The following is a 14,179-nucleotide window of genomic DNA, read 5'->3' as shown; positions in this document are numbered from 1 at the left end:
CATCTTTTTCGTTTTCTTTAGGAGCTGAAGAAACAGTTGGAGAAGAGCTGGAAGGACTATGACATCAAAGTGTAAGTTGATGGTGATTATAAGGATTTTAGCCTATTATTTTTATGGTTCATCTCTCAGAAGGTTATATGCAGTACCAGTCAGAGGTTTGGACACACCTACTCATTCAAGGGTTTTCCTTTATTTGTGTTATTGTAGAATAATAGTGAAGACATCAACTGAAATAAAACCTGGAATCATGTAGTAACCAAAAAGTGTTAAACAAATCAACATATATTTTAGATTCTTCAGTAGCCACCCATTGCTAGATGCCAGCTTTGCACAATCTTGGCATTCTCTCAACCAAGCTTCATGAGGAATGCTTTCTCAACAGTCTTGAAGGAGTTCCCCCATATGCTGAGCACTTTTTAATTTTATTTTAAACCCTTTTTTCTCCCCAATTTCGTGGTATCCAATTGGTAGTAGTTACAGTCTTGTCTCATCACTGCAACTCCCGCATAGACTCAGGAGAGTCCTCCGAAACACAACACAACCCAACAGCTTCTTGACACAATGCACATCCAACCCGGAAGCCAGCCGCATCAATGTGTCAGAGGAAACACCGTACACCTGTCGACCTGGTCAGTGTGTACTGCGCCCGGCCCGACACAGGAGTCGCTAGTACGCGATGAGACAAGGATATCCCTGCCGGCCAAACACTCCCTAACCCGGACGACGCTGGGCCATTTGTCCGCAGCCCCATGGGCATCCCGGGTCGCGGCCGGCTGCGACAAAGCCTGGGCTCAAACCCAGAATCTCTGGTGGCACGATGCAGTGCCTTAGACCACTGCACCACCCGGGAGGCGCTGCACACTTGTTGGCTGCTTTTCCTTCACGCTGCGGTCCAACTCATCCCAAACCATCTCAATTGGGTTGAGGTTGGATGATTGTGGAGGCCAGGTCGTCTGATGCAGCACTCCATCACACTCCTTCTTGGTCTAACAGCCCTAACACAGCCTGAAGGTGTGTTTTGGGTCCTTGTCCTGTTGAAAAACAAATGATAGTCCGACTAAGCGCAAACCAGATGGGATGGTGTATCGCTGCGGAATATATATTGCTGTATTGCTGTGGTAGCCATGCTGGTTAGGTGTGCCTTGAATTCTAAATAAATCAGGGTCGCCAGCAAAGCACCCCCACACAGTAACACCGCTTCTATTTTTCACAGTGGGAACCACACATGCGGAGACCATCCGTTCACCTACTCTGCGTCTCACAAAGACATGGCGGTTGGAAACAAAAATCTAAAATTTCCACCAGTCTAATGTCCATTGCTCGTGTTTCTAGGCCCAAGCAAGTCTCATCGTCTTATTGGTGTCCTCTAGTAGTGGTTTCTTTGCAGCAATTTGGCCATGAAGGCCTGATTCACACAGTCTCCTCAGAACAGTTGATGTTGAGATGTATCTGTTACTTGACCTCTGTGAAGCATTTATTTGGGCTGCAATTTCTGAGCCTGGTAACTCTAATGAACTTATCCTCTGCAGCAGAGGTAACTCCGGGTCTTCCTTTCCTATGGCGGTCCTCATGAGAGCCAGTTTCATCATAGCACTTGACGGGTTTTGCGACTTCACTTGAAGAAACTTTTTTAAAGTTCTTTAAATTTTCCATATTGACTGACCGTCATGTCCTAAAGTAATGATGGACTGTTTCTCTTTGCTCATTTGAGCTGTTCTTGACATAATTCGGACATGGTCTCTTACCAAATAATCTTCTGTCTACCACCCCTACCTTGTCACAACACAACTGATTGGCTCAAACGCGTTAACGAAATTCCACAAAGTAACTTTTAACAAGGCACACCAAGAGTGTGCAAAGCTAAGACAAAGGATGGCTACTTTGAAGAATATAAAATATTTGGATTTTTAAAAAGTTTTTGTTTCTACGTGATTCCATGTGTTATTTCATAGTTGATGTCTTCACTAGTATTCTACAATGTGGAAAATAGTAAAAATAAAGAAACCCTGGAATGAGTAGGTGTGTCCAAACTTGTGTGAGTGGTATTTATACACATCCAATAATGTTCAATTGCTGAGGCATGGCACTTTCCAATCTACATTTGAGCTCAGACATTACAGCATTGGTCTAAAATTGCATGTTGGCTAAAAATATGTGAAGGGGGCTTCACCTCCACAAAAAAAGGAGTGTTACAGAAATGGGATGTGTAAAAGGGCAAAGATTAGGACCATAAATACCTGCTGACTGTATCATGTAAATCCACCCCATATTTATTTTATTCTCTCACAAACACGCACACACTTTCTCATGCGCTGTCTCTGGTCTCCTCAGCAGCTGTGTTGTCTGCCCTGCTGCATTTTCTAACGCTATTTTGTTTTCATTAAGGCTATCCATACATGTCTCTCAAACTCTCTCTCTCTCTCTCTCAGTGGGAAACTGGAGAAGGAGAGGAGGGAGAAGAGTCGGCAGCTGGGCCTGGTCAAGACTGAGGGACACAACGTGACGGAGGACATGGAGCGAGAGAGGAGGACCTTCCAGCTGCAGATGTGTGAGGTGGGGGCTTGGAGCTGAGACTAGACAGGAAACACACACACACACACACTAGGGATGGGCACGGCTAATCAGATAGCCGAACGGACCTTAGTACTCGATTACTTGTGTGTGTTTGTGCGCATTTTTTTTGTAGGCCTATTTTGACCATTTAAAAAAGCTTTGCTATACATTTTTTCCTTGTGACGCTGTTACCTACAAGGATAAACCATGGCTTTTGAAATACTTTAATTTTGTCCACTTCAAATAGCAATTACAGGCGCGCACCTAACGGACTTTCACAATACCTGACACAGACCAATGCAAAACACTCACCAGAAGTTTTTTGCATTTGTATCAGAATCAGTTTTATCATGGAGAAAATGACTTATTTTTAGTTGATTAGGGCCCTAGATCTGTGCATAAGGACAAATTCTCCCCCGAACAGCACAGCTTCGATCAAGGTGGGGGTGGCAAACCATGTAAAATAGGGAGCACAGATTGGAATCAGTACCATTGGAATCTGACTCCAAAGCTAAGCTCAGTTAAGGTTGTAGCTCACAGTTACACTTTACGAGTGTAGGGGAATTTGTTGCACACTCTCTGTCAGGTCAGCTGCTGAGATGGATGGAGGTGAAGAAGAGGGAAATTATTCCCCTTCCTCCAAGGCTCTCGCCTGGGTCCTATTCATCAGGGCACGCAACAGAAAAATATTTCTTATAGGATAAATCGAGGTTGTACGTCGCTGTTTCAGTCCTTTTTTTCCCCGTTTTTTTTCTCGTTTGCTGCTTAATGAACATGATTCAGCACAGCCGCAGACAGATGGCTTTAAACAAGTCTTTATGGAGCAGAGACGAAGCAGACTGAAGTCATTCCTTCCACAAGCAGCAGCGAGTTCCTACAACTGGCTCCAAAGGCTTTTTCCGACCTTTTATTTTTTAAAGCAACAGACTTCAAACAGTTAAAATGGATCAGGGGAAAAAACACGCCCTGAAATGGTTCTGTTATTTCATGTTTGGGCTAAGTCCTGAAAACCATACAGTCTTGGACAAAATACTTATTTATATTAAGGTCCAGCATTTTTGCTGACCATGACGTGACAATGAAGACCTGGACTTTTTCCTAGTCAGGTCACAATGGGTCAGGAAAAACTCCAGGCCCTATTCAAATATACACTAAGCCAGGATTAAAGAATGACTGATTTGAATCTGTGAAATGACGCACAACTTAATTGTGGTCTGTAACCACTGACGGTTTCGGAACCGAAACCTAAGCTCTGTAACCATGGTTACCAACGCTACATCCTCTGGTTTGTCCAGTACTTGCTAAAGATCCAGGAACTGAAGGTGCGCCAGGGTCCAGACCTGCTCCAGAGTCTCATCAAGTACTTCCAGGCCCAGCTCAAGTAAGTTCTCCTTCTATGCTGCATTCATGCCCTTTTCACACTTTTGAGCCAAACCAAGTTGAGCTGGACTGCATTTTGGCCCGGTTATAGTCGATTATACAGTGGGGCAAAAAAGTATTTAGTCAGCCACCAATTGTGTAAGTTCTCCCACTTAAAAAGATGAGAGGCCTGTAAGTTTCATCATAGGTACACTTCAACTATGACACACAAAATGAGAAAAAAATCCAGAAAATCACATTGTAGGATTTTTTTTAGGAATTTATTTGCAAATTATGGTGGAAAATAAGTATTAGTTAGTTAGTGGAACTGTGCTTGAGAGGATAAAATTTGTAAACGAAAATATCAGAGCCAGTTTGGCATGGAAGTATCAAAGGGACTGATGGTAAAGCATATGGCTTTTATATGCATCCTACTGTTGAGTATCCCAGCTTCTACACAGAGTAGCACCACCGCAAAGGGTTTACGACAGGAATGTTACTGTGGCTTCTGGTGTAAAATGTTGTGGCTGTTCAGTTTTTGTCTTCCTTTTACGAGCTGTTGCCACGGTACTTAACTATTTGTTGCAAATGTATTGTTTGCTCGACTCGGGTATGCTAGGGAGCTCTTTATAACCTGCGTGTTTGGGATCATGTACCTGAGTGTTAAGGCGTTGTCTCAGTTTCTTCCAGGACGGCTTGAAAGCTGCCGAGAACCTTAGTCCTTTTGTGGAGAAGCTGGCGTCATCTGTCCACACGGTAATTTGTGTTTTGTCTACTTGTCTGTCGATCTGTTTGTCAGTCAGTTTCGCCTTCCTGTATGAGAGGATTTAAGTGGAATGTTACTACCTTTTTGTCTACTTCAGTCAGTCTCTCCATCCACAAGAGAGGATTTAACTGGAATGTCCACAAGCCTATCGAGGGCCAGTCATTAAAAAAATGACTACTGACACATTTCCCAGTATGTTGACTAGTAATTCTGTTTCTATGCGTTTCCCCTCACCTTTTGTTTTGAATGTGCCATCTTATCTCGAATGTAAGTCAGTCACCACAGATTTACTGTCTGGGTCAAAGGTCAGATTCTATTCTAACTGCTGACCTGCTTTCTGAAGCTAAGTTTAGTAAATAGTGTTCTGGAACTATGATACGAGAACCATGTCTTCTCTACCATGTGACTACCCCAGAAATATAATCTAGATTACATTTCTATGGTGACTACTATTATACTACTGCTTGTACAGGTGGTTGTTTTGGCAGTTAAGCTGTTGGAAGGTTGAAATATTTTAAACTTAGTCCTAGCCATGGAACTGCATCTAACCACTGATTAGTTGAAGGTAGGTTTTAGTGATAATCTCAGTGTGTGTCTAGCAGGCTGTCTGTCGCTCACGCAAGCACATTCACAAACAACCCCCCACAGACTTCCAACTGCCTATGGAAGCCCAGACACAATAACCGAACACATCGCTAGCAGGCAACTGTAAATCTCATAGTCGGACAACAGTTGAGTAACCTACAGTCAAATTCCTCTTTAACAACCAACCCTCTTAACCCTCGATCTCCTCTCTCCTCCCAGACTTTCCCAACCTACAGGCTGCTAGTTACTGGAATCCTCAATTATTTGAATAATTAACAGTAAATCTATCATAACTCTGGTAATTTATACTTGAATAACTTTAAAAAAAAATGTGTTTATATAGTAATAACGTTTTAAAAAGGTATTCATATAGTATTCATTTATCTGTGTTCTTATTTCCATGTCTAGTAGATAGACCATATGGTTCAAGAGAAAATGGCCTAATTAATGAAAAAACATCTATTTAACAATTACATTATTTTCAATTAAATATGCACTATGCAGAAATCGCGCCGCCATTTCCTGGTTTGCTAAAATGATAATAGTGTGCCAAATTTCAGTTCGACAAAACAAGCAAATATATTGTAGAGAATCATTGTACCATCAAACCGCTGTGAAATCTATTTTCCATAACCAGAAATATTGTATTTTCAGCTGGTGTTCAAAACCGACACTTAAACTTAAGAACGGGAATCATAGAAATGGCGCACGTAGAACAGATCTGACACTTCTTAGACTTGCTTTCAATGATAATGACAGATCTATAACACACATTTCTAAGTGAATTTGATCAAGGCGCCCAAAAAGTTACATATTGCAGCTCTGCAACTCTTCCAACTTTTGGCTTTTTTCACAACTGCCACCATTGACCATTGATGCCAAAACATTGACAACTAATACATATTGACATAGTAAAATAAATTGGTATGTAAATATTAAAGATATTTCTTGCTGAAACGCTCATATTAAACACATTGTATTCACTAAAATCTATTATTTTATTGTCATATATTTTACACACGATAAACTCACACAGAGGGCCAGATTACAGACACCTGTGATAATCTGAAGTACTCAAAAGGGCCACTAGATATATTTGTGATTCCATAAAATCCTGTTCTGGAATCAGGCACAGTATTAGTAACGGACACTTGACTTTAATGAGTGTCGGCGATTATTCTTGTTCTGCTTGGTCTGAAAGGGGCCAAGCTCAGGTTTGCTATTTCTCATGTTCCAGGAAGTATTAGGGAAATGTACTGGTTCGGCCTTTTTCATGATTCATTAATGCGGCAGGCAGATGGGGGTGGTACTAGGCCAGACTGGTGGTTTGTGCGGTCTAGAAGTTGGGAAGACGGCACAAATACATCTGGGATCAGACTAAGCTGGGGCACCAGAAACCAAAGAGTGTTCTAGCTCCGTTACACTTTATTTTGCAACGTTATGCAAAACTTGGTTTTATAGCTGTCCATACCCATTGCTTGAGGCCATATCAACAAAGCATCCCATCCCACAGCCACTATTTTCTGGGAAAAAGTTGGTTTTGTGTCCAAAGCTGCAATCAACGGCAGAATCTTCCTCTAAACCCAAATCAATGTGTTTGTATTCGATACAGTAGATGGTATTGAGCTAACACTCTGATCTGTCCTCTGTGTGCTGTAGGTGCGACAGGACCAGGATGAGGAAGTGAGACAGCTCTCTCAGCTACGAGATTCCCTTAGGCTGCTGCTACAGGTGGAGGGAAAAGAAGTATGGTTTTACACCTCTACAGAACTGAAACACCTCTACACATTCTGTGCTGGGTCATGTTCATTAGGCAACAAACGGAAGAAAATGGAATGAAACGGAGAGGGACTACCTCTGCTTGTTCAATAGGAATGTGCTACCTATTTGTTCCAGTGTCATTCAATAAACAGTAATCTAGCTTTCTTTTAATGTTGTTCTATAAACTATTTTCTCGGACTAAGTCACTCTGTTTTGAGATAGGAATACTTGAACAGAAAGAACTCTGGTAACGGATACAGCATACACCAACCTCAAGGCAACAAGAAGTACGGCACGGAGAAGTCAGGCTTCCTACAGAAGAGGAGTGACGGGTGAGTCTGGTCAAGTTACTGATAAATACACTGACAACACGAGGCTCCAAGTCCACATACCATGTCTTAAAGAAATGGACTGTCCTTTCTCTTTGCTTATTTTTGTTCTCTTACTTGGTCTTTTACCAAAAAGGGCTGTCTTCTGATTGGCATTAAGAAGGAAAGACATTCCACAATTTAACTTTTAGGCACAGTTGTTAATTGAGATGCATTCCAGGTGACTACCTGATGAAGCTGGTTGAGAGGATGCCAAGAGTGTGCTAAGCTGTCATTAATAAGGGGTATGCAGCTTGGTGGAGCGACATTGAGATGGAGAGGCTGGGAACCGCCATGTCAGCCTCAGCTGGTTTCCATTATTCTGGGGTTTGGATCTAGGCTGAGAGGCCTGGCTGGATGAGTGGATACAGCTCCTCTAGCTAAGCCATGTCATGCAGAGCGAGAAAAGGGGGGAGGGATAGAGGAGGGAGAGAGCAAGGAAGTCTGGAAGTCCAAAAGCAGGCCTATGTCTCTATTCTAGCCCCTCTCTCCCCTGTTCTCAGAGCATTAGATTAGTGTGATAACACGGGGGGTGAATCAGTTGGGAAACAAACTTGTATTCAAACAAATGACTAGTGAGCTTGATGGCAGATATACAGTAAGTTATGCCTGACTAAGACTGTGGTCTGTGTCTCGCTCTCTCCCTCCTCGCTCTCCTTCTCTGCGTCTCCTCCAGGATTAGGAAGGTGTGGCAGAAGAGGAAGTGCGGAGTCAAGTACGGCTGTCTGACCATCTCCCACAGCACGGTGAGACTCGACAATGGCTACGTCTCAAATGGCACCATATTCCCTATATGATGCACTACTTTTTGGGACGCAACCAACATCTCTCACCGTCTCATTTCCTGTGCCCCATAAACCAAACAGTAAAGCTCACTGCCAAAATGAATTCTCCAACTAGTGTATACCGGACTACCTGTAGTAACTTTCTAAATCCGTCAACAGATTTCTGATGCCCTCAATGTACCCCTCAATAGCCTTTCAGTCTGATATCAAGTAGGACTCTTCTCTGGACTTTTTCACATCCCCTTTCTTGTGGATTTCTCTCAGGAATTCTATCTCCATGGCATTTTTAAGTGAAGGTCCAAACTGAGTTAAGCCAAGCTGTATGTGGGCTGCCCTGCATGTACTGTATGTGTTGGAACCATGCTGGAAAAGATCACGTGGAAGATGCCATATCTGAGCTGGTGCGGTTCTGTTTGACCCCAGAGTGAGAAATTGACCCCAGTGTCGTTGGTTCCACAGATAAACCGACCACCGGCTAAGCTCAACCTTCTGACATGTCTGGTGCGCCCCAACCCCGAGGAGAGGAGGACCTTTGACCTGGTCACACGTAGGTTCACCCCTCCCTGACCTTTCACCCCTGACCCCTCACCTCTGTCCACATACGTATGGGCTGAGCTGTACACGTGTAAAACATTTTTTTTTTTTGCTGAAGTTGCTCTTTTTTATTTGTATTTTTTCAAAGTCCATGCAACTGGATGGACATTAAACCAATTTTTTGTTTTTGTTAAATGTTTATCACCAGTTATGTTTTATACCTTGGAACGAATTGCAGTAATGCCTAATGGGATTCATCTGTACTGTTGCAGTTTGTGCGTGTGCATATATGCCTGTGTGTGTTTGCATATAGATGTCCATATGCATGCGTTTCTTTGTCTTAACCGGTGTGTATGTAATGGAAAGCAGGTGCAGAGAGGCGGGTCTCCCTCCACGGTTTCTCTTGCGCTGTGTGTGTGTGTGTGTGGATCAGGTTTTCCCACTGTAATATATCCCTTGGTATGTAGCCTCCTGCTCTCTCTTGCTCTCTCGCTCTCTCTCTCTCGCTCTCCTTTCCTTCTCCTTTCATCTCTCCTCTCCCTCTACATTCACACCCATCTTTCTTCTGCCTCTCCCCTCCAGACAATCGGACCTACCATTTCCAAGCCGAGGACGAGCAGGAATGCATGATGTAAGCACAGCACTGGAGTCCCTCATATTCTAGACGGGCATTGTTCCAAATACACTGAGGTGCCAGTCAGAACTTGTTCCATGATTGAGCCATTCATCAAACAAAAAAGAGTGAGATAAATATATATATATATATTTATCTCTCGATCTCTATCATTTATTTCAGAGAGGGACAGATACAACAGTTACATTAAAGGGACATTGAGAGAAACGGATACAATGTTTCTTTCAGGGAGTTGAAAGAGTTCAATTGCGAGGGGCAAAGAAACGCATAGTGAAGTTACAGAAAGTGGATGACCGAAACCTTCAGAAAGAGCGAGTGTAATTTGAGACAGAGACTCCAAGTGAGAGGGAGGGGCAATGTATTGAGAGAATAGGGCTGTCGGAGAGCGATTTTAAAAAGAGAAGGATGAAAAAAGAGGGAGCCCAGCTGGTTTGGGGTGGGGACCTCTCTCTGGAGCCCGCAGAGCCGAGTGGGGGGGTTTCTCTCCACTCCTCTGTGTGGGCTTCAGATTCTGCCTTTCATCTGGAGGGGGGTTGGCTAAAACGAAAGCAACAAAAAGGAGGAGGGGGGGGATGAGAAAGAAGAGCCCCGACTGAGGTTTACTGCGGTGTAAATGTGCCAAGCTTATAGCGGTGGCACAGTATAATTCTGTACTTGTGTTTAGACACACAGCTGATGTGGGCAGGTGGGTGTTTTTGAAGTGCATTTGGTTACATTAAAGTACTTCTATAAAATAAACATTTCAAATGTAGATGTAGTTCCATTAAAAATGAAAAATATGTATCCAAAAATAACAACTTGTACGACAATACATATTGTATAAATCTACATTGCATTGTTTAAGCCCTTCTGTCTGTCTCCCTCTGTCTGTGCGTGTCTCTGTGCATCTGTGTGTCTCTGTGCATCTGTGTGTCTCTGTGCATCTGTGTGTCTCTGTGCATCTGTGTGTCTCTGTGCATCTGTGTGTGTCTCTGTGCATCTGTGTGTGTCTCTGTGCATCTGTGTGTGTCTCTGTGCATCTGTGTGTGTCGGTCTTCCCCTCGCCCCCTACAGTTGGGTGTCAGTGCTGCAGAACAGTAAGGAGGAAGCCCTGAACACGGCGTTGGGCGGCGACCAGCTGCAGTTCCCGGACTCCGGGCTGCAAGAGCTGGCCAGGGCCGTCATCACCGAACTCAGACGCATGCCCGGCAATGAGGCCTGCGCCGACTGTGGAGCCCACGGTGAGACTGGAAGGGAAGAAAGGCCAGGGTAGAGGCCATGGCCAGAGAGAGACTTAAAAAGAGTGTAGTGCCAGAGGTTTTGGGTCCAATTAGAGACTATACCAAGGGCCAAGAGTTATTTTCTGGTCAGGTCTCATGATCAGGAAAACCTCCTGGCCCTAAATAGTATACAGTCCACTGTATTTTATCTTCTCCTACTTTTAATACAGAGACAAATTTGTGCACGCTAATGCCTATGCCGTCCCTGACAAAAATGTGAAGCTTTACTAAATGTGGGGGCCATTTGAAACACAGTTTTGCTCGTAGCATCACAGTTTCTGTGTGTATTGAGTAACAACATGACAATCCCAGTATTTTAATGCACGTGTTCCTCGTGTTCACAGATCCTACCTGGCTCTCCACTAACCTGGGCATCCTGACATGCATAGAGTGTTCTGGGATCCACAGGGAGTTGGGAGTCCATTACTCCAGGATCCAGTCCCTCACACTGGACATGCTAAGCACCTCAGAACTACTGGTAACACAAATATACACACACACACACACACACGAGTTCTAGACTTCTACGAGCGCTTCTGTCGTGGAGGTAGTTCTGTGACCTCTAGAGAGATCATCTAAGCTCAGCCGGCTAACACAGTCTTAAGTTGTGATGACAACCCAGGTTCGTTAGCTGGTCCGTTGACCTTCTGAACCTGTCATGTGTATAAATGACACGTATGCATTCCTCTAACTCCTCCCTTCTTGGGTCTGTCTGCTTCTGTCTCTGTCCACAGCTGGCGGTCAGTATAGGCAACACACGGTTCAATGACATCATGGAGGCCAGTCTTCCCAATGATTCCATCAAACCTCTACCCCAGAGTGACATGTGAGTTCATTAAGGCCTTGTGCTGCAGTCATGTTCTCATTGGAGAGTTTGCCAGTTTCTCAATACCTATGGTTCTGTGTGTGTGTGTCCCATGGTGAAACTAGGAATGCCAGGAAGGAGTACATTGTGGCTAAGTATGCCGAGCGGCGCTACGTGCTGCGCAGGGACAGGGAGGATGGTGAGCCGTGGCGTGTGTATGATGCCGTGAGGAGTCGGGACCTCACCGCCCTGCTGCAGTTATACGCCCAGGGAGAGGACCTGGCCAAACCGCTAGCACAGCCTGAAGGACAGGTACTGTTATAGGAGACGCAGACAGGTAGGAGGATAGGAAGTTGGACAGACTGGTAGACACGCAGAGTATAAACATAAACACTGCATGTAACATGTAGGATCAAGTATGAAGTTCTGAAGATGACTTCCCAGTGGATGCTTTGAAGTGTGTGCCCTGCGGGCATCGTTCAGATGCTGTTTCTAATGTAAAGAGCTGTGAAATAATTCAAAAGGCAGCTGGTCCCCCCCCACTATTATTTAAACAACTGGCTTACGCTGGAAGGCTCCATTTAACAACATTCCTCTATGGGCTTGATTCATCCAGTTGACTCTTCCGGTATTCTATGGCTGGCTGGTTTTCTCAGAAGACTGCTGTGGATGCAATGTCCCAAAATAGACTCCCAATTATTCTACATGTAATTACATTAAAGTCCCTATGTTTTTGTCATAAATATCTCTGTTTTTGTATGAAGCATCTTGAGTGGATAGTTGGTCTCCCGCTCCCTTCTCTCTCGCTCTCTGCAATCTATCTATCGCTCTCGGATTCTTTTTCACCCCTTCACCCTGTCATCTCCTCTCTTCTCTTGTTAAAATGTTACGTTCCCTCTCCTTTCTTTAATCAAATTTGCCCGTCTGCTGTTTCCCACTCAGGAAAAGGTGTGCAAGTTGCACTGACATCCACACATTGCGTGTGTGTTGGCAGGGTCTAATTTATTATTTCTGCTTATTTTTTGGTTCAGAGTGCTGAGCGGAGCACAGTGGGTGTACGGTGCCTAATGAGTTTCTCTTCTAGGATCTGAGAGAGACCGCTCTTCACTTGGCTGTCAGGCTGGAGGACAGGAGTTCTCTAGCCCTGGTGGACTTCCTCATTCAGAACAGGTGAGCTCCCAGGGCTCTCAATACATATGGAACTGACGTCAGTCATTCAGAACAGGTGAGCTCCCAGGGCTCTCAATACATATGGAACTGACGTCAGTCATTCAGAACAGGTGAGCTCCCAGGGCTCTCAATACATATGGAACTGACGTCAGTCATTCAGAACAGGTGAGCTCCCAGGGCTCTCAATACATATGGAACTGACGTCAGTCATTCAGAACAGGTGAGCTCCCAGGGCTCTCAATACATATGGAACTGACGTCAGTGCGCTAAGCGTAGCAGTCTGTTTCCTCCCCCCCAAGGGAACCTGTCCGTACCACAGCTCCAACCCGGGGGGCTCTGCCTCTGCCTTGTTAACACGCGTGATTGCCCACTTGACAACGCACAAACCAATTGAGCTATAGAAAAGGATCCAATTCGAAAGCGCCATAGTAGCACAAGGGCTGTATCGGAAAACGTTACCTGCCGTCAAATCTGTGCTTCGTCCGTTTTCTCCTCTCAAAGTGCATTGGTTTGGAGGAGAGGATCCAAGGTCACTCCTTCAGACCTCCAACGGATTTTTAAGGAGTTTGGGGAACAAGGAAGGGGGAAGCAAGTATTTTGACGGCTAATAACATGCTCAGAAACAACCCAGGGTTGTGTTCAGTACGGTGAAATGTTTAAAACGTTGCAGATAGAAATTCAGATATAGAGCAGATCTGGTCACATTTCTACCTGAATATTCTGTAACATTGCACCCTCCTGAAAAGAACCTGGTTGGCTGATTCTGGATTTCCTGCTTATTCCCGCCTGATTACTGAGATTTTTACAACCAGGATTTCTAGAAAACCTGGGAATGTCTTGAAAAATGTTGCAACCCCTAGTCACCAGCACTGACCATTAGTAGTGTCTTACCTACACTAGCCACCAAAGCCATAGGCCAATATGCATGTCATTGACTCCAACTATCCCCTGCACAACAGTGGCTGTCTAGAGAAGAGGACTCGAGAGGGGAACACTGCTCTACACTACAGCGCCCAGCACCACAAAACAGAGTGCCTCAAACTGCTGCTCAAAGGAAAGGCTGTCCTCCACACAGGTACCTGGTACACACCCTCTGTCAGTTCCTTCAAAGTATTCATACCCCTTGACTTATTCCACATTTTCTTGTGTTATGGCCTAATTTCAAAATGGATTCAATATAAATTTTTTCTCACTCAACTACCCCCAACAATACCCCATAATGACAGTGAAAACATGTTTAAATAAATGTAAATGTGAAAATGAAATGCATAAATCTCTCATTTACATAACTATTCACATCCCTGAGGCAATACTTTGTAGGCACCTTTGGCAGTGATTGCAGCTGTGAGTCTTTCTGGGTAAGGCCTCGACGAGCTTTCCACACCTGTATTGTGTGGAAAGTATGCCATACTGTAGATATTTTTTTATCCTGAAGAACTCCCCAGTCCTTAATGATTACAAGCAGACCCATAACATGATGCAGCCACCAATATGCTTGAAATCATGGAGAGTGGTATTCAGTAATGTATTGGATTTGCCCCAAACACACAACACTCTGTATTCAGGTCAAAAAGTGAATTGCTTTCCCATATTTTTAGTA

At 44.2% G+C, this 14,179-nt stretch overlaps 1 protein-coding gene across 4 annotated transcripts in view; it reads left to right on the top strand.

Annotated features, from left to right (window-relative positions):
• asap3 (ArfGAP with SH3 domain, ankyrin repeat and PH domain 3) overlaps nucleotides 1-14,179 on the top strand; it is a 59,154-nt gene that overhangs the window by 31,745 nt on the left and 13,230 nt on the right. For 3 of the 4 annotated variants that reach the window (XR_006840985.1, XM_046366428.1, XM_046366427.1), the window contains exons 5-19: nucleotides 22-71; nucleotides 2,430-2,553; nucleotides 3,849-3,934; nucleotides 4,593-4,668; nucleotides 6,923-7,009; nucleotides 7,247-7,356; nucleotides 8,069-8,138; nucleotides 8,637-8,724; nucleotides 9,294-9,342; nucleotides 10,399-10,565; nucleotides 10,949-11,082; nucleotides 11,339-11,430; nucleotides 11,535-11,721; nucleotides 12,494-12,579; nucleotides 13,539-13,654. Coding sequence is in view for 3 of the 4 variants with exons in the window: in XM_046366428.1 (XP_046222384.1) it covers nucleotides 22-71; nucleotides 2,430-2,553; nucleotides 3,849-3,934; nucleotides 4,593-4,668; nucleotides 6,923-7,009; nucleotides 7,247-7,356; nucleotides 8,069-8,138; nucleotides 8,637-8,724; nucleotides 9,294-9,342; nucleotides 10,399-10,565; nucleotides 10,949-11,082; nucleotides 11,339-11,430; nucleotides 11,535-11,721; nucleotides 12,494-12,579; nucleotides 13,539-13,654 (1,522 nt within the window). In the remaining variant the exon portion in view is untranslated. The remainder of the gene's footprint in view (nucleotides 1-21; nucleotides 72-2,429; nucleotides 2,554-3,848; nucleotides 3,935-4,592; nucleotides 4,669-6,922; nucleotides 7,010-7,246; nucleotides 7,357-8,068; nucleotides 8,139-8,636; nucleotides 8,725-9,293; nucleotides 9,343-10,398; nucleotides 10,566-10,948; nucleotides 11,083-11,338; nucleotides 11,431-11,534; nucleotides 11,722-12,493; nucleotides 12,580-13,538; nucleotides 13,655-14,179) is intronic. The other variant, XM_046366429.1, reaches the window with a different exon arrangement.

This window comes from Oncorhynchus gorbuscha, linkage group LG10 (genome assembly GCF_021184085.1).
Source record: "Oncorhynchus gorbuscha isolate QuinsamMale2020 ecotype Even-year linkage group LG10, OgorEven_v1.0, whole genome shotgun sequence".
Classification (NCBI taxonomy): domain Eukaryota; kingdom Metazoa; phylum Chordata; class Actinopteri; order Salmoniformes; family Salmonidae; genus Oncorhynchus; species Oncorhynchus gorbuscha.
The sequence above is the reverse complement of the archived record's forward strand: the minus strand, read 5'-3'. Positions and strand labels throughout refer to the sequence as shown.